General features: G+C 44.2%; 1 protein-coding gene across 3 annotated transcripts in view; it reads left to right on the top strand.

Moving 5' to 3' along the window:
- Positions 1–20812, top strand: part of arhgef3 (Rho guanine nucleotide exchange factor (GEF) 3) — a 398934-nt gene that overhangs the window by 167251 nt on the left and 210871 nt on the right. The window contains exon 1 of one of the 3 annotated variants that reach the window (XM_041192204.1): positions 10428–10609. The exons of the other annotated variants lie outside the window; for them this stretch is intronic. Within the exon in view, the coding sequence (XP_041048138.1) occupies positions 10580–10609 (30 nt within the window). The 5' untranslated portion in view covers positions 10428–10579. Of the gene's footprint in view, positions 1–10427; positions 10610–20812 lie in introns of those variants that run through there. 3 annotated transcript variants of the gene reach the window in all.

The raw sequence follows: 20812 nt of genomic DNA, 5'->3' as shown, positions 1-20812 counted from the left end.
CCCGTAATAGCCTGGAATGCAATTCATTTGGGCCTGGTGATTTATCTACTTTCACATATGCTAACCCCTGCATTTACTTCACTCACTGGGCAGAATATTGCCGTTGGCGTGGGGGTGGGGTGGGGGGGTGGGGTGGTGGGCCCAACACGCTGATGCGTAACTTGACGCGTGATGATGTTGGGCGTGTGTCCTGACGTCATCACACATCATTTCGATCTTTCATGCAGCGGGCGTGCGCCAGAAGTGGCTGCGCTCCCGCCGAACTGTCAACATCCTTTAAAGGCCATTTAAAAAGTATTTAAAGTTGTTAACGACGCTGCCCGTCCAAACTTAATGTTGGCGGCAGGCGAAGAGACCAAGCGGCCTTCGCGTTTTTCAGGAAACCTCATCCATGGGCAGGATGAAGTTTCCTGAAGGTTTTATAAAATAATTAAATAAATTTTGTGAAATTCAGAAACCTGTCCCAGCTCATGTGACACTGTTTAAATATTTTTTACTTTATTTATTAAAAAGTTTTATCATCAACTTAATCTCCCTGAGGCAGCTCCATGCCTCAGGGAGATTGCGGTTCTCTTTTGCGTGCATGCGTGAAAGAGTGCAGGCCCCAACTCTTCCTCCTCCTCCCGCCCGCACAGATAGCACTGAGCGTTACCGGCTACATGTTACGCTGGGCGGACCTTAATTGGCCCATTTGCATAAAATGGTGGTGCGCAGCTGATCATAGGCAGCAATCGGCTCCCCACCTACCACGCCCGCCAGAGGAAAAGGTCTCCCCACTATGTTTATCCCATCTAATTTTTCACATTCCTCCTTCTCAACTACAACACCTGTATCGTCCCCCTCTTTTGTGAAGACAGCGTATGCATTTAGAACCATGCCCACCTTTTCCGCCTCCGCACACTAGTTATCTTTTTGGCCTCTAATTGGGCCTATTTTTTCCTTAGTTAACCTGTGACGCTTTGGGCTGAATTTTCCCCACATCGGTGGGGAAATTGAAGTGTGGGCGCGCAGAGACGTGCTTCCGATTGGCGCCCCAATCGGGGGTGCGGCACCATTTTACATGGGCGGGGCAATTAAACCCCCCCCCCCCTCCACCGCATGACATCTGCACAGAAGCGCTGTGTGCTCCCTGTGCGGGCGGTGGGGGGTGGGGGGGAATCCCAAAATCGAGAGTGTGCTCTTTTGCACATGCGCACGAAAGAGCGCACACATCCCCCTGAGGCTAAATGCAGCCTCAGGGAGATCGGCTCAAAATGTTAAAAACCTAAAAATAGAAAATTAAAATTTCCCTAACATGTCCCCTCATGTGGCAATGTCACATAAGTTGGGACATGTCCATAATTTTCACAAAAACTTTATTAAAATTTTTTATAACCTACATGAAACCTCATCTTGCCTGTGGATGAGGCTTCATGCTTTTTCTAGTTCGCACCGGGGCTCCTGGCTTGCCCGCCAACCTTAAGGTTGGATGGGCAGGTCCTTTAATTACATAACTGACTCTATCAATGGCCTCATTGACAGGTCGGCGGGCCCGCAGCTGATTTCGCTGCACCCCCGCCTTCCTGAATATTTAAATGGGGCGCGGTGACTTCACTGATGTCACTGCGCATTATTTTACATGTCGGCAAGTGGGCCCCGCCCCCACCCCTGCTCGCCGATGGGTAAAATCCTGCCCTTTACATATTTATAAATCGCATTTGTATTTTCCTTGATTTTACTTGCCAATATTTTTCATGCTGTCTCTCTGCTTTTCCAATATCCTTTTAAATTTCACTCCTGCACTTTTCTAAGCTTTCTGCAGTATTAAACTCTTACCATTTGATAAAAGCTTCCCTTTTATGCCTTATCCAATCCTGAAAGCTCCTTGACATAAGTCAGAATTTGAGGATTTCTCTGCTGAACTTCAACTTACAAATGACACTTTTAAGCATAACATTTAATGAGTGTCATAAATCTGAATATATTTCATGTTTGTGCCCAGTATATCTGACAAACATGTTTAAAATTGTTTTCAATGGGATTGAACTGCTGTCATATGAGCAGAAGTGGTAAAAAATGAAAATACTTAGCTTTGCAATCAGTTTTCTATAAAGGCAGTTTTTTACTCTGAGCTTGTTTAGTTTGGATTTGGGGGGACCACCATCCATGAAAGAGCTCTCAGCATTTACAAAATTCTGCATCTTTATTCTGATGGCAGAATTGTAGATCCACAGAAAACTGGGTCTGTGGTTCTGTATCTGGGATAAAGTATAAAAGCAGAAAGTTGATTCAAGGTCACCAGTCTCTCAAAATCCAATTTAAATAAGTGTCGGTACAAAATCACCTTAAAATTGAAAAAGGCTTAGAGCTGAAGATTTAAGTTTTCACAAACCACTTAGTACTTTATGTATCATCATCATCATTGATATAAGATTGTCACTAATAAATCCAATAAGAAAATAAGGATAAACTTCTTTACCCAGAGCGTGGTTAGAATGTGAAACCTGCTATCATATGGAGTGGTTGAGGTGAATAGCATAGATGCACTTAAGGGGAGGCTAAATAAATACACGAGGATTGGATGAGGTAGACTGTGAGGAGGCTCATGTGGATCATAAACAACTGCCCTGGTCAGTTGGGTTAAGTAGCCAGTTACAGCGCTGTTTATTCTAAGTAATTGTAAATATAATTAGTACCTGCATTTATTTGATTTTTGCATGAGACTGCTATAATAGCTTTTCCTTTGCTTAATATTGCTCTTACTGGTGGACTAACAGTGAAAACCTCTTTTCTATATAATTTTAAGAAAGTTACCAGGCTATTCAAAGTATGTGTATGTCTATAAACCAATAACTAAATGTTATTTGTTTTAATTTACATACTAATTCACACAAAATTTCAATATAAATGGCATACTCCATAGTTTTGGCACTCATTAATCTTATAATGCCGATTACTTCTCTCATCTCTCTTCCTCCCTGGAATACAGACTTGTCATCACTAATGTAACTCTGCACCATCCCACCCACTCATTTTGTTACAGTTCTCAACACAACCTTCGATGCATGGGCAATCGTACAATTAGTTTGTGACAAAGAGAGTAGGTGGGAACGTGCAGCAACCATATCGGAGGTGACTATTTTGGATTCCAGCAAGGAATAGGAATGAGAGAAGCAATCAGAATTACAAGATTAATAGGTGAGCACTGTTTAGAGTTTAGACAGGAATTATATGTTTGTTTTCTAGATTTTGAAAAAGCATTCGATTGGGTTGACTGGATTAAGCTTTTGACATTTAATTAAGCTGAAAGACTTTGGAGCATCTTGGAAAGATAGACAACTCATAAGAATTCTGTATGCGGGTCAAACCGCAACAGGGAGAGTAGCCAATGGGGAGTTGGGACCATGGGCAAAATTTTACAGTCCGCTTGAAGGCAGGAGGGCTCATAAAATACATGTAACCTGCCCAGTCTCTCCTATTTTACTGGGGGTGGTGGAATTGTTGGGTGACCCAGCTGCCCCTTGGGCCTATTGAGGCCCTTAACTGCCCTTTGGCTTCTTATGTACTTTGTCCCACCCTACTGCTCTATAACCTGTGGCAGGGGAAGGCCCATATCAAGTGGGCAGCCTGGCAACTTTTACTGCTGTCGTGCAAGGAGCAGGGGGGATTGTCCTTTAGAGGTTCCCTGTGCTCATTGGAGGCACCCTCCCACAAGGTCACCCCCCTTTAATGTTCCCCCTGGCTTCTGAAATCTGGCCTCTCACCCCCCTCACTCCACCCTTGCTGGTAACCAACAGCCAGGCCCTTCTGATACCCCAGACTTACCTGAAGTCCTGTATCCATAACCTCCTTTTCTTTGGGGACTGCCTGTAGTCCCAGCAATAGCCACCGCTCAACCCTGGTCCTGACTCTCTAATTTGTGGGGCAGTTGGTTTCAGCGGGGATGCATTCCCTATCGACTCATCAGGTGGCAGGATGGGAAACCCCGCCATTCAAAAAATCCTGCCCCATATGTAATTGGAAGAGGAGTTTGACAAGGTGTTGTTTTTCACCGGTTTTCTTTAGAAGCAATGATCAAAGAAGCATTTGAAGACACAGAATCTGATGTTATGATTGGGAGGGAAATGATAACATCAGTTAGATTTGCAGACAGCAAAGCATTTGTAGCAAGCAGAGAATAAGTATACCAGAAACTAGCAGATATAGTATCAGCAGGCGTGAACTTTGGAATGAAAGTGAACACTGGCAAAACCAAAGTGATGCATATCCCAAAATCACCAAGAAATATTCACATATTCATAGAAGGAAGAGAACCACAACAGGTGCTAGGATTCAAGTATTTAGATAGCATAATATCTGCAGATAGAAGACGCAACCAAGAAAGAAGAACTAAGTTGGCAATGGGAAAGAGCACGGGCAGAATCTTCAGGACGGCGGGCGGGGACAGATGGGCGTGTGTCCCGACATCACCGCATGTCATTCAGACATTCCGTTTGGCCGGCGCGCACCAGAGTTGGCTGCGTGCCCGCCGAACTGTCAAAGGCCTATTAAGGCCATTTAAACTCCAATTTAAATAATTAACAGAGCTGCCCGTCCAACCTTAGGGTTGGCGGGCAAGCGAAGATCCAAGCGGCCTTCGCATTTACTATGAAACCTCATCCATGGACGGAATAAAGTTTCATGAAGGGTTTATAAATTAAATAATTTTTTTCATTAATTTTCATTGACATGTCCCAGCTCATGTGACATTGTCACATGAGAGGACATGTCTTAAAATGTTTTCTTTTCCTCATTAAACTTTTGGGAACTTAAACCAATCTCCCTGAGGCAGCTTTGTGCAAATAAGCGCAGGCCCCAACTCAACCACACAGGGAGTGCTCAGCGCTTCCAGCCTTAATTGGACTGCCCACATAAAATGGCGGCACAGACCCGATCAGGGTACCGATTGTGTTCGCACCCACCCCCAGCCGCCCCCACAGAACCCCCCCGACGGGATGAAAATTCTCCCCCATATTAAGAAGGGATGGTTGCTAACTGGAAAGCTGAATAAACAATGCAGGAAGCAATTTTTAAAGAGCCTGATTTGGAGTGTTGTTTTGCATGATTGTGAGGCTTGGAGATGTAGAAAGAGGAGGCCAACTTGCTAAATAACTTTAAAATGTGGGTTTGGAGGAGAATAGCAAAAGAAAAAGTAAGAAATGTTGAAGTGCTGAGGAGAGTGAATGAGCAAAGAAATTTGCTGAATGTAATTAGGAACAGAGAGTCCGGATAGGGTGCATCTTAAGAGAAAATGACGGATTTGTAAGAGATGTTATGGAGGGAAGATTTCAAGATAAAAAAGGATTAAGAGGAAGGAAGAAAATATCAGTGCTGGATGGCTCGAAAACTGAAGAAAGTTATTGGCAAGTGAAAAACTAGTACAGGAGAGAGAGGCTACTATAAGCCAAGGACCTGCCTTTGGGCAGAGCACAGATGATAAGTGGACGCATTAAAAAAGCACCGACTCCTCCCAATGCAATATGCCGTGCAAGATGGTCGCTGACACCTGTCTGTTCGTATGCACTGGTCCACGCATGCGCAGAGATCCAACAATGTGCACACATCAGTTTACCCAGCACATCAACTCATTTTGCTTTCTAACCTGGCTATTGTAATATAGTTTGTGGATTCCATGGATCTCACACGTCACTTAGTCGGCAGGTTGTTCGGAATATCAAGCTCACAAGCATTTTATTGACACTTGGAGAAAATGTTACAGTATTTTACGATGAATGACAGGGACAATCCAGAATTGTTGCTGAACGCAAATGCTTTAACTCACTTTAATGATTTCTGTCGTTTCGCAGTTTATAAGCATGGTACACATAGGTTGCTAAATATTCTGATCTAAAAGATTCAGTCAACTCAGGAAAGAAAACTGTTGCAATGTTGTATAGAGCTCACTAATTCTAGCAGCTTAGGTAAGAGGCAGAATCCTGCCTTAAAACATCTGCATATTCTGTCATGTTCTCAAATCTCTTTACTTTAAGAAGGAACAATGAATTAATGATGTTGCAGAGCTAAATATGATTTTGCAAAGTACTAACAGACACTTTATTTTGATGCATGGTACATTGTTCTTGAAAGTAAATAAGCTGGGTTCATGTTAGAGATGGTGGCTTTGCATACACCCTGCTGCACATTGCCCCCTATAAAGATGGTGCCTGTGCATACAACTGCACATGCACGGCTTTGGCAGCAAACACAGCCTTTAAAAAATTGTTTGAGCCTCACAGCCAAAGACTAGAACAAGTACTCAACTGTTTTCTCCTTCAGGTCATAGCTTACATAGGATTAACCCAAGAGGATTTTGTTGAATAATTGCAATATCTTTTCTATTGGCTTGCTCAACAAATTGTGAGATGGTAGCCCTGATTCCACTCTCACGTCATATTTGATCCAATCCTGTAACATCTTGTCAATCATTAGAGAGTCTGACCAGCTGTTGAAGGTTGTTTAACTAGCTCTGTTAGAATTTGTCTTCTGATTCAAATCACTGGAGTTTTATACCGTAAACCTGGATCAAATATTGCTCTAAAGTTTCTCAATAGCTTTCTAGCATTGAATAGACTTTTCCCAGGAGCTTTGGAGTATGGAAGATAATGGAAGGAAATTCAGGGACAATGGGATTGGTGCAGTTCCAAACCTCTTGCCACAAAGGAAAGGTCCACTCCCTATATATAATCCAGGATATTGGGAATAACAATGAATGTAGCAAAAGGATCCTGACTCTGATGAACGAGATTGGAAGGCAAGCTTTAAAGTAAGAAAACAGAAAATGCTGGAAATGCACAGCAGGTCAGAGAGCATCTGTGAAGGAAAAGGAGCAATTATTACGCCTTGAGTATCTCACTCTCCTTCATCAGAAAATTGCCTGCTTTAGTACCTCATTCCATTAAGTGTTGACTGGATTAGAGTGAGATTTCCTCATTGATTTTGCTGCTTTTTGTTTACTTGAATCATGAGGCAAAGTATCCTCTCCAGTGTAATTCCAAACCTCTAGCCACAATTGAAATATCTATTCTCAATATATGGCTTAGGATACTAGGGATAACAGTGGATGTAGGAAAGACGAGGCTTGTCACTCCTCCAGGCTTGGCCTGTAGCCTCCAGAAAGTGAAGCTTAATCTCAAGAACAGCAAACAATTCCTGATAAAGATCAGAGAAGCACTTGAAAATTGTGTTTCTTTTGTTTTCTTTGTTTCTGTTAATTGGTTATAAAATTATTGGAGGTGGGAGGGAAAGGCTGTTTAACTGATAACCATGAATCAGTTAGGTAATAAAATTGCTTTCCACTTGATGTGGTGGCAATGTGGCCATGAGAATGGGTGTTTTGGTTGATGGTGGTGGGAGCATGGAGAAGGGTCAGTTAGAAGTAAGAGCTTACGTGATGAAACATCTAGGAATACATTTAACCAGAGATGGAAATGTTAACCACAAATGTGATGAAATTAATTGGAGGGCAAAGATTAAAGCTGGCTATTCATGTGGGCTGCTACATCTTGGATTTATCTCAAAAGTATGTTTGAACCTTGGGTAAAATTTTTAGCTTGGCAGGCGGGTGCCTGACCCGACTGAGTGTTAAATGACATCGGCTGAGTTGCCTGACATCATTACGCACTTACGCGATATTTCAGTCAGCGAACCTGCGCCGGAGTTGGCAGCACGTCCCCGACAATTAAAAAGCCTTTTAAGACTATTTCAAAGTCAATTAAAAGAAATTCTTCGCTGCCCGCCCAACCTAACGGCTGGCAGGCTGGTGAAAAGGCCAAATGGCCTTTGCACCTTTTTTGGAAACCTCATCCGTGGGTGGGATGAGGTTTCCAAAATCAAATAAAAATAAAATAAAAACTTTAATTTTCATTAATAACATGTCCCTGCTCATGTGACAGAGTTGCGCAAGGGGACATGTTTCTTTACATTTTTATTTTTTTAATTGTTTTTTTCATATCGCTTCATCTCCTTGAAGCACCTCTGCGCATCAGGGAGATTTTGAAGTGTGCTCTCATGCCAATGCATGAAGGTCATGCTCGCTCGGCTCACACTCTTCCCCCCGCCCACACAGGCAGCGGTGAGCCCTGCCACTCACGTTTCACACCGGGTGGGCCTTAATTGGCCCACCAGTGTGAAATTGCCTCCTGGCCGCGCAAGCGGGCAGCAGTCGGCTTCCCGACCGTCCCTGCTGACCCTGCCCAGCATGGGTGAAATCCTGTCCTTAGTTCTAAAACTGACTCATTAGTTACACAGCTATATAAGTTATAGTTATATAAGAAAATTGTTAGTTTGCGACCATCATTTGTCCTTAGAAATTTGAGGCAAGAATTTTCTGAACTGAAAAGAATAAAAGGGCTAGATTTTCCATCCCAGGGCAGAAAACGGAAGTTTGGATGGGTTTCCGGGTCCCAAAGTTGCTCAGTGGGGTGAAGAGGGCTGGTGGGAGTGGAATTGGTCACTCATTAGGATTTTGACAGAGCGTCCCCTTAATTGATACCGAGAGAGGATCCTTGTCCAGTTCAGGATGGCAGCCGGGCTCTCGAAGCTGGAGGGCCTCGAGGTCTGCCTGGAGCGCTGGATCCCTGGATCCCTGGCCTGCTGTCAGATCCCTGCTTCCAGGCATCCAAACTGTCCTATGCCAGTGCAGGAAACTGGAGGCCAACTGGAAAATCCCAATCAGCCTCCTTTAAGTGAGTTTAACCAGACTCTTAAGGAGCTTAACCAGCAACCCACCACATGGGGACAGGTAACAATGCCAGCACCTACCTCAACCCTTCATCCTCAAAGATGGCCAACATCAGAAAACAGACACACCAGATAAAGCCAGCATTTTCAGGCTCTGTCTGCCTCCATTCCAACCCCTGGTGGGACCTGAAAATCCTTGCCAAAGATTTACAGTAAATTTATTTTTCTCCCAAAGGTTTACAGAAAGCTAAGGCATAATTCGCTCATTTGAACTTTGTAAGCATCTTCAATCTCAGGACACGAAATATAAAAAAATTAGTAATAACATTCAATTCCATTAGGTTTTCAGCATATAGATTTTTATTAAGAATGTAAAGTACTAAATTCAAACACTTAAAAAAAAATGCAAACTTGGAGTATATTCCCTACAATGCTGCGGTTCAAACGGAAATGATACTACAAGGAGAACACATTTTATGTTAGGTGTTTTATGTCAATATGAAACATCCACTAAATTATCCAAAAGGAAACATCCAACATCAAGCTAACACCAAGGGCAGGATTCCTTGGTCGGCGTGCGGGGGCAGGACCTGCACACCGACGCTTAAAATGGTGTGTCCTGACGTCACCCGGTGTCATTTAGATTTTCTGTTCGGCGGGCGCGCAGCTGAATCGGCTGCGTGCTCACCGAACTGTCAAAGTCCTATTAAAGCTGCCCATCCAACCATACGGCTGGCAAGCAGGCAAAGAGCCCAGGCGGCTTTCCAAAAGAGCATGAAACCTCATCCACTGGCGGGGTGAGGCTCCATGAAGGATTTAAAATGTTCAGAAAATTTTTAAATAAAATTAATGGATGTGTCCCAGCCCACGTGACAGTGTCACATGAGGGGACATGTCAGGAAAATTTTTCATACCTTTAATAAATTTTTATAGGCTCAGCCGATCTCCCTAAGGCAGCATTTCGCCTCAGGGAGATCTGTGGGCTCTTCCACGCGGATGGGTGAAAGAGCACACAGACCTGCTTAGGGAATCATCCCCCAGACCCACACTGGTAGCGCACAGGCCCGCCCACGTAAAATGATGGTGCACCCCCGACCAGGGCACCGATCGGGAACCCGCCTGTCCTCAAACGTGCCTGCACAACCCCCCCAACAGGCAGAAAATTCTGCTCCAAATTGCCTCACTTGTTAATTACTGGACAAGAGTGGTTCAAAGGCATGACCTTCCTAAAGCAATTGACCTATAAGTAATCCAGGACTCAATGCCTTCAGAGAAAGTGATGCACCAACTACAGGAACGGATGTGCAGTCCAATAATCATTCTATAAATTTTGGAAAATAAATCTATTAATTTCCCTGGGAACATAGAAGTGCTCTTTATGGAGAAAAATAAGCAGGTTTAATAATACTCATTGCATATGGTATTATACTTAAAAAAAGGACCCATGTTCAAACAATCCCAACACAAACTGTTTGCTCCTACTTCAGCTTCCTTTCAATTGTCAGGAATCAAGACTTGGGGGATTTCAAACTTGCTAAGTTGTTTCATATAGGCCAACAATACAAAGGATGCAGCAACCTTAAGGCAGGATATTCAATATATTCTGCACAGCAATAGCATTTACGCAATTAAAGTGCACCTGGCAGACCACTAAAATTGCATTACCAGCTTCTGCAGTCCATCTGCACTCTGTATAGATACAGATAACCAAAGACGTGAAAGGCTCCTGTCTCACTTCCTGTTGTTCCGGCTGCTTCGGGAGGAGTGCAGCTAAGGGAAAAGCTAGGGGCAATTTTGGCCGAGAGTAAGCTCTTAACATTACTTCAAAGAATTAGTGAATCTTCAAGTTTCTTTCGCTGGTGAAAACACTTACAAGTACCTCATGGTGTGGTGTTGCTTCTTTGTGCATCAGGTAAGAAGTGCAAAATGGTTTTGCTGCAGTTTCAATTGGGTAACTGCAAATGTCATCAGTTAAGAAATTGAGCCTGCAAATAGAACGATGAAAGGCAAGTTGCATTATGTAAGGTATATCTTGAATTTTTAAAAATGATTCTCCAAAATATTTATACCTTTTAAAAACATATACTTACAATGATGCTGCAGGCTTTGATAAATGAAAATCCTTGTTAATCAGTGCTCTGACTTTCTAAAGCTGCAGTGAATATTGTTAGAATCACATACAAGGTTTGTGCAGCCTGCGTTTGTCTTCTCTTGGTGGAGTGATCTACAGGTTGAGTGATGCTACAGCGTAAAAATGCACCATATAAAGTTTTGATAATGAACATATTTTGGCAAAGAGCAGTAACAAATGGAGGAAATCGTTAGATACTCTAAAATAAGCTACAGCCTTCAATAGTACGAAAGCAGTGGTTTATGTTGGTTGAAAACAGGAACTCATTTTTTGCACATTGCAGCACCTTCTGTGGTTTAACTCTTTGAGTAGTAGTTTTGCTCATCTTTCTGTATCTGTGCAGATACTGCTAACAACTCAGCAATTGTGGTAGATTGATCATTTCTAGCAGTTCTGATACCCTTTAGGTCTTCTCCAGCTCAACATCCTTCTCTTAGCTGGGGGCCATATTGAGACGGTAATAAAATGGATAGTTAGTCTCCTATATCACACGTTGTATTGCTCTGGAACATCTGACAGCAGTGAATATTAGAAAATTAGAAGACTAATTAGAAAATTAGAATTGTTCAAGACCGACTGGAATCCCTGGCCGGAATCTCCTGTTCTGGAGTCTAAATTTGGTGGCGGGTGCAGAGTGTTTTCTGTTGGGGAGCAGGATGGCTGACCACCCACCATCTCGTGCTGTTCAACTCATTCCTTATGCATCTGCGAGCAGCTCGCCGATTCTCATGGCAGTGGTGGCAGGAAGTTGCCATCCCCGCTACTACCTTCATGGGATTGCAGGTCCAGGCCCCTCAACATCCATTCACTCACTGCAAGCCAGGAACTCCAGATTCTGCGTGAATCGGAATGTCACGGAGCAGACAACGTGTGGCCTCACAGTTTAGCGATGCCTCCCTGCAGATTCTCCTCCGGGCCATACAGGAAAGGTGAGAGGTGCTGTTTTACTAGGTATGGCAGCAGGAGGCCCTCCTGTCTGACCATGGCGGCCGGGTGGATGTCACAGCGGAAGTTAGCGCCCGTGGGGCCCACAGAAGAACTGGCCAGCAGTGCAGGAAAAGGTTGAACAATCTGCTGTGTTCCGCCAGGGTCAGTGGCACGGTCTACTCACTGCTAAGTGACATTCATAAGGGCATCGGGCAGTGTAAGTGTGTGAGTGCACAGGGGTGTCAGACAGGAGTTTGGGTTGCAGGACTCAGGAGCAGATGGGACATATGCGCGGAATGTGTGGCAGCCACTTCATACTCTCAATGTTCTACCAGTTGCAGGACATCCTGCTTGTTAATCACTCATGGGGGAGGGCTCAGGAGCTGCCGTAGACTTGCATGCTCCTAAACTGCTCAAGCACCCATTGGGATGACATTCAATCCTTCTGTCTGCCTGCAGGACAAGAACTCGCACAACAGGCGGGAGCGGGTCAAGACCAGAGGGAGCATTCCGAACATTTAAGTCCTTATACTTTTCGAGGAAGAGGCTGCCAAGCTAGCCATAGAGGAGCAGCACCGTGCTTGCGCTAAAGGCGAGATAGGACTCCCTCCAGTCTGCAGTTGTCAGTTGCACCCACAGGGTTACACGTTGCTTTAATTAAGGAGCCTGCTTAGGCATCCACTAAATTTTTTCCCCATTCCAGGTACCAGAAAGAAAATGAGGAGACCCACAATGAAGCCCAGTACAGAACCAGCCCCAACCCCACCTCTGAGGATGATGCCTCAAAGGATGTACTGTCACTGCGTTCACTTCCACCTTCCAGCAATGCAGATACATTCACCTCAGTGGGTGCACGTTCTAGAGTAGACTCGGGTCGTATTCTAGTGAGCACATCACTGACACAGGTCCAACAGCTGGCAGAGGTAGTGAAAGCCGAGGTCTCTGACACTCAGAGGACTGCTGGAGACCAGGCGCATGCTCAGCCCATACAGGTGACAAGCTCCAGGACTCGGCCCTAAGCCGTCTGATAGAGAAGCAGAGACAGGCAGGGGAACATCAGGCAGAGATTCCAGAGGCCATGTGCAGGCTGGAGGAGTCCATCCACCTTCTAGATAAAAACAAAAAACTGCGGATGCTGGAAATCCAAAACAAAAACAGAATTACCAGGAAAAACTCAGCAGGTATGGCAGCATCGGCGGAGAAGAAAAGAGTTGAAGTTTCGAGTCCTCATGACCCTTCAACAGAACTAGGTGAATCCAAGGAGAGGGGTGAAATATAAGCTGGTTTAAGGTGGGCGGGTGGGGGGTTGGGTGGGGGGAGAGAAGTGGATGGGGGTGGTGTGGTTGTAGGGACAAACAAGCAGTGATAGGAGCAGATCATCAAAAGATGTTCAAAAGGACTCGAAACGTCAACTCTTTTCTTCTCCGCCGGTGCTGCCAGACCTGCTGAGTTTTTCCAGGTAATTCTGTTTTTGTTTTCCATCCACCTTCTGTCTGTTGTGGCTCCAGCATGTGAACACTTGGCTGCCTCCATGGAAAGGGTGATGGCCACCTTGGAGACTCAGCTCCAGTAGAACAGAGAGTGGCTGCTGGATATGTGCCTGGACCTGCACCCTGTCACTCTAGACATGGGAGCAGTGAGGCAGTGGCTAGACAAGAGGGGGATGGGGTACCCTGACCTCCCTCAAGGAGTCAGGGAGGTGCCATCGGGTACCCACTGGGAGGAGGAGCGTCACTCCAAGGGTGCCCTGATGCTCCACCCTCCCTCTGCCAGTGACATCATTGCCTCCAGCAGGCCGGGCCGAGTAGGGTGCACTTGCAACTGAGCAGGAGACCCTGAGCAGGCCTGGGCCCTCCAGGCCTCAGGTACCAGAGAACGCCTGCCAAAGTCATCACACTCAACAGAGGATAGCAGTCAGCAGGCTGCCTCCACTTCAGTGGTGAATGTCTGGGCTGCACCTAGACGTACTAATAGATAAAGAAAAATAAAGACGTTTGAAGGCACACAGGTGGCATGGGTCAACAACTATTGGATATACTTTTGGCACTTGTAAATACATGTGTACTTGCACAGTTTGGAAGTGTCCTGGATTCCACCTTGCTGTTAGTTGCTTCAATTTAAGGGTGTGGATTTTGTGTGTCCATCAGAGTCTGATAATAAACTCCTATAGATTCAGTTCTCTCACATTATCAACATACTGATAAGTCAATAATACAACGTGCATGATTAAGCACTGGCCATCGTTTGAGAGTGTGCGGCCCAGGCATGTATCATTGCAAGCCATAACTTGCAGCTCATCATGTTGTGACCTTTGAAAATGATGTCTGTGCAGAATGTTCAACGAGGTCATTGCATCTCCTTCTTCTGATGCCCTGATGTGAGGTGTGGGTGGATGCAAAGAGTACTCAGGGTGAGTTAAACATGCTGTGTGAGTGGCAAGGAACACTGTAGATGTACAGTGAAGCTGTACACTGTCTTCTTAACAATAGAAAATCAGAAGCTTCCCTACATGTTTGGAGAAAGCTGTAGTGGACATGTCCAATCATTACTGGCTGATCTTGGTGAAAATCTGTCATTTTGAGATAACATGCAAGTGAAGGCTGAAAGTATGGAGGCAATTGGCAAGTTAGCCCTGACTGCAAGAAGGATTGAGTGCAGGATTAAAGAGGTGTGTGTGCGGTTGACTGAAGTCTTTGTGAGGCCTCACATGGAGACTTGTTTGGCCTGCTTGTCTCCTTATCAAGGGTTTCAGTAGACCTCGCATGAAGGGTTTGCAACAAAAGTGCATTGGACCTCATTGGAAGACAGAGGTCCTAGTCCATGAGGTGAGAGAGAGTAGAATAGGCTGTGCCGAAGACTGTGAGGGTATCCATGTGAAGTATCAACAGCTCTAATGGGGCTCTGCAGGAAAGATGTTTACCTTGGCTAGGCTGTTTAGAATGACTGATCACAGTCTCGCACTAATACTAAGGCCATCTAGGACTGAGACTTGTAGGAATCTCTGCAATTGGAAGGTCTGGAGTACTTGCTACTCAGCAAGTACAGGTGAGGCACTCAGGACTGGACTCCAAAGTGACCTCAAAACTTCTTGTCTTGATAAAGATGTCAAGGGATATAGGTTTACTATGGCTGAGTGGCGATTGTGGGGGGATAGGGCAGGAACATGATAATCCCTGATTAATATGCACAGAACGCTAGTCTCGAAAGGCCAAATGGTGTTCTTATGCTGCTCCTCCCCGTGCATCCACATATCTGGTTCCACCTGAAAGAGCTCTTTGCAAGGTCTGCCCCCCCGACTTTGGGAGCATGTGTGGGGGTGACATGAGTGCATCCCTGCCAAGGTAAGATTGATATTGCTTCCACGTTGCCATGCATAAAGACATTGTGAGGGCATGGAAAAAAGTCTCATTTTAATTACAACTGCCGGAGGTCGCAGGACAACAGGGTGCTTTGCAGGTTCTAATGTGCATATTTAGCACCAGAGAGCCATATATCAGCATAGTTTGGCACATGCAAAGGACCAAACCACCAGCAAGGCAGATGTTAAGTAGTGCAATTTAATTCAGCTATCAAAAATCAAAGTACATTGGAGCAAAGTATAATGTCTGTTACCAAAAAGAAACTGGGGCCTGCCAGCCAGCAGAAGATAGACAGCCAAGTAGTAAAGTTTACTCTGTCTGTAATCTGTTAGCTATCAGATTATCACATTCCTCTCTGCCGCGTAGTACCCTTGCAATGGCCTTTGCATGAGCCTCTGCAACATCCTGGCCCTAGTTATCCCCTCGTTCATCAGAGAAGGCATCTCGGTCGTCCATGTCTCCCTCAGCCAAGGCAGCCCCCCGTTTGTAGCACGAGGCTGTGCTAGGTGGAACAGTGATGATCCAGGACCCGCTGTGGTGAGTATTGGAGAGCCCCGCCTGAGTGGCCCAAACATCTGAACCTCATCTTTAGGAGGCCTATTGTCTGCTTAGCCGTGAGCCTGGCGGCACCACATGCAGCATTGTATCTCTGCTCAGCAGCATTCTGCGGACAGCAAACTGGAGTCAACAGCTAGGTCTTTTGGGGATATCCCTTGTCCCCAAGGCACCAGCCCTGCAATCACCAGGGTCCTTCAAAAACTTATGGCACCTGGGAGTGCTTCAGAATGTTGGCATCATGACAGCCTCCTGGGAACTGAGCACAAAAATACAGGATTTGCCTTCTGTGATCACATATCAGCTGCATGTTCAAGGAGTGGAAACCTTTTCTATTGATGACTGTAACTGGCTGTTGCCAGGGAGCTCTCAAGGCCACATGCTTGCAGACAATAGCCCCTTACACTTGCGGGAAACCTACAATTGCTGCAAAACCCAAAACCCTTGCAGCCTGGCTTTTGGGATTCAGGTGGAATTGGACAAATTGGTGCATTCTCCTGAACAGGGCATCTATCACCTCCCGGATGCACTTGTATGTTGCTGACTGGGAGATGCACTACAGGTCCCTAGTGGAGCCCTGGAAGGAACCACTGGCAAAGAAGTTTAAGGTGGCAGTGACCTTTCATGCCACTGGCATGGGATTGCCTCCAAGTCCTTGCAGCCACAGATTCTTGAGGAGAGCAACCACATTCTGGGACATCCTTCAATGTCCCCCTCCACCCTTAGCCTGTCTCCCGTGTCCAGTCTCATCTCTGCCCTACCCCACCCTGACCCTGCTGGCCTTGCCTCCATGTCCAACCTTCATGAAGCTTGGCCTACCAGCACCCGATTTCAGTCAGGAGGCTGACATTTGTGAGTGGCCCCCAAGAGGGCCGAAGCAGCGACTACTCACTTCAAAGTTGTGGAACAAATCAACCTTGCCAGGTGCATCCCACTTATATCCTAAATGTGAATTCAAATTTCTTGCTAGTGGGGAGCTTAATTTGGAGGGAGAGCTTAATTCTGGCAGCCGAACTTTTAATGAGTATGCATGACCTGCTAATGCATGCAAAAGGGCTTCCCAACATTGTAGTCGGGAAGCTCGACCTGCCTTTAAAGTCTCGAGGACATAATTGCAAGAGTTCATCCCACCACTGGAAAATTGATTTTTTGCCTCATGCCAAATTAAGTTTCCCTGCCCACCAAGATTCCTGCTGCGGGCGGGACCAGAAGGTTCCACATCTTGGTTTAATAGCAACTGGTGTTGCAATCAGTATTAGGGCCTCAGTTTGTTGTCAAGATGCTTTAATTATGCTGAAGGTACAAGGATCGGAATCGACCAATCAGTTCAACAACAAGGGATCTGTCGTTACAGTGCCCCAAGATTCCTCTAGCCCTGAGATTAGTATTTTGGACTGCTTTTGTTCCAATACCTAGATTGACTGTGGTCGGCTCCCAATTCGTATCCCAGCTGCAAAATTATAGGATAAAAGCAAAATGCTACAGATGTTGGAAATAGGAAATGAAAACAGATAATGCTGGAAAAATTTCAGCAGATCAGGCAGCATCTGTGAAGAAAGAGAGTTAACTTTCCAGGTTCATGACCTTTTGTCAGGCCTTTCGTCAGAGCTTATGCCTGACGAAAGGTTATCGCCCTGAGGTTAATTCTGTTTCTATCGCCACAGGTGCTGCCTGACCTTTAGAATTATAGATGCAGGATTTCCTGAAAAATTATGCTGCACCAATGATATAAGTGTAGTGTAGTGTAAAGCTGATCTGCACCACAAAAGATTGGAAAATTTGGGCATAAACAACTTACACGTATTTTCACACTACAGTAGATGATCTTTTGCTACTGCTCCTTAACATAGCTCTGCCTCAATGCAACAAAATTGCAGAACATAGGTCTCCAGTATTTATGCCCATTTTGATCAAACTGTAAGTTTATGCCTAAGAATTTGAGTGCAGTTATAGTCACATCCAGTTATATCCAGAGTCGTATTTCCGATGTTTTATGGTGCTTTTAAGCATTTGTGGCATACATTCTATTTTGTGCAGCTTTGATTCAGTTTTATGGCATAAGAATGATTGCATTAAAAATTGAAAAGCTTCCATGATTCCTTTCTATAAAACATTCTGTGCACAATCTGCATAAATTACATCGGATATACAGCACAGAAATAAGCTATTCAGCCCAATCAGTCCATCCCAGCGTTTAAGCTTCACTCGGGTCTCTTCTCATCTTCCTTCATCTAATTCTATGGGCAGGATATTAAGGTTGGTGAGCAGGGGCGGGGCTCGCTCGCCAATGCGGAAAATGACGCGGGATGACATCAGGCGGGACTCCCGACCTCACCCTCCCTCATTTCAATTTTCAGGTTGGCGGGGGCGCAGCCAAATCAGTGTGTGCCCGCCAACCTGTCAACGGCCAATGGAGGCCATTTAAAAACTAATTGAACTAGTTAAAGGACCTGCCCGTCCAACCTTAAGGATCCAACCTTAAGAATCCCCTCCCCACCCGCACAGGGAGCGCATAGCGCTTCCTGGCGGACGTCATGCTGGGTGGGCCTTAATTGGCCCGCCCACACAAAATGACGGCCCGCCCCAATCGGGGGGGCCGATCAGAGGTGCACCTGCATGAGCCTGCCCCTGAACTTCCCCCCAAAGGGGGGAGAATTCTGCCCTATCAGAATAAGCCTTTATTCCCTTCTCCTTCATATGCTTATCTAACCTTCCCTTAAATACATCTATACTATTCGCTTCAACTGGTAGCAAGGTCCATGTTCTTAACACTTGATGGGTAAAGAAATTTCTTCTGAATTCCTTGTTTGATATTTTTAGTGACTATCTTACACTGATGCCCTCTGGTTATGTTCTTGCCAAAAAGTGGAAACACTCCCTGTGTGTCCACTCTATCAAAATCTTTCATAATTTTAAAGACCTTTATTAGGTCACCCTTCAGCCTTCTTTTTTCAAGAGAAAAGACTCAGTCTGTCAATCCTTCCCAGTTAGGTAGATTGAGGCTTTTCTGATATCATCCTTGGAAATCTTGCACTTTCTCCAGTGCCATAATATTTTTTTTTATAACATAACAACCAGAATTTCACAGTATTCGAGGTGTAGTCTAACTGAGGTGTGATACAAGTTTGATATAACTTCCTTGTTTTTCATTTCTGTGCCTCTGGAAATATTGATGAAAAGAGAGACGTGTTGCACTAAGAAATCATGTCAGCACTTGATAAATAATCCTGACGCTTCTAGAAACGGCATATATTCGTACAGTAGGGACCTGTTCTCTACTAACAGAATGAAGATGTTCAAGACTTACGCCTTTTTTGAATTACCCTGGGGTGGAATTTTATGGCCCCCTCATGGCAGGGGTGGGGGCGTAAAATACGGCGAGCCATTCAAAAGTCCATTGACTTCGGCAGGACCGTAAAATCCAGTCAGCATAAAATTTCACCACTGGAGTTTGGGGAGCCTATAGTTCCGCGTTGCTTTATCTATGGCAATCCCTCAGCCAATCGGATTTGACCTAGCAACTAATCAAGGCCCTCTTCTCCTGCAGTATAAATTATTGTGATCATTTGAAATTTGGAATTCTTGTGTTAGTCATGATGAGTGCAAGATGAAAAGCTTTGCAACATGTCTCTCTTTTCAGCAATATTCAAATTCTGTACTACCATGACTACCTCTACAAATAAACTCTAGTCCTTTGTTTGCCTTTTTATGGCATAGAAATGAAAAACAAGGAAGTTATATCAAACTTGTATCACACCTCAGTTAGACTACACCTCGAATACTGTGTGAAATTCTGGTTGTTATGTTATAAAAAAAAATATTATGGCACTGGAGAAAGTGCAAGATTTACAAGGATGATATCAGAAAAGTCTCAATCTACCTAACAGGGAAGGATTGACAGCCTGAGTCTTTTCTCTTGAAAAAAGAAGGCTGAAGGGTGACCTAATAAAGGTCTTTAAAATTATGAAAGATTTTGATAGAGTGGACACACAGGGAGTGTTTCCACTTTTTGGCAAGAACATAACCAGATTTGTGTATCTGTACTCCCAGACAGTGGTGTAGTCCCAAATTTTGAGGTGCAGGAGCTCTAAGAAAATGTGTTGACTATATCATTTCTAAATCTGATATTACATTGTTTTCCTATGTATTAATCATTTGAGTGCCCAAACATCAGCAAAACTATGCTTTTTAAGTGAAAAATATTAGCGCTGTCAGGCATTTTATTTTGAATCATTAGCCTTTAGGATAGCTAGAATTTAATTATGCAACAATTTAATTATTTAATTCAACCCTATTAAAAACATGAATGACAGAAAGCTTTACTTACAGCATATGGAACAAGACTGGGTAAATAGAGTTAAAATACATATCTGCCATAATTTCATTGAATGGCAGAACAAGCTGAAGGGGCTGAATGGCCTACTCTTATTCCTATGTTCCTATCTAGATATCAACGAATGGAGCTTGGCACACATGAGCAAGCATTCATGCATGAAGCCCTTTCTCTAGTCAATTTGAACTAGTCCTGATCTCAAAGAACTATTAAATTAGTGGCTTGCATAGTATCACTCCAATTTTCTACTGCATTTTAAGTTAAATGTCATCAGGTCCAGCAACTTGATCAATCTTCAGTGCCTCAAACCAAGCTAAGGCCATTTATGCATTTACATTTAATGAGTCAATATCTAAAACATTTTATTTGATATAACTGTATCATCTTCAATAGTGAAAATGAATACAAAATATATATTCAGTATTTCAGCCATATGCTACACCTCAATCCTAACCACCGTGCTAAATCTTTCAAAGGGCTTCTGTGGCTTTTCTGGCCTCTAACAGACCTTATAAAGCTTTATCATGGGAATGCCATCTGATCAGTTCTTTTTCCCCAATGCCTTTTTGGCATTCAGTTGTGGCTTTAGCTAATTCATCTGTTTCCGATACTTATATATGCAATCTTGCCATTGTTTTATACTTGGCGAAATATTTATTTTTGAGACTACTTTCCCTATATACCTTAATTAAGATATTTAAATTTCAGCTTAGCATTTCGTCTCCTATTTATGAAAAGGACATAACAAGATTTTCTGACTATATATTTAATAAACCTTATACTTCTTCCCTATTACTCATTTCCATCAAC

Source organism: Carcharodon carcharias, chromosome 7, assembly GCF_017639515.1.
Source record: "Carcharodon carcharias isolate sCarCar2 chromosome 7, sCarCar2.pri, whole genome shotgun sequence".
Lineage (NCBI taxonomy): Eukaryota > Metazoa > Chordata > Chondrichthyes > Lamniformes > Lamnidae > Carcharodon > Carcharodon carcharias.
This window is presented reverse-complemented; position numbering and strand designations above follow the sequence as displayed.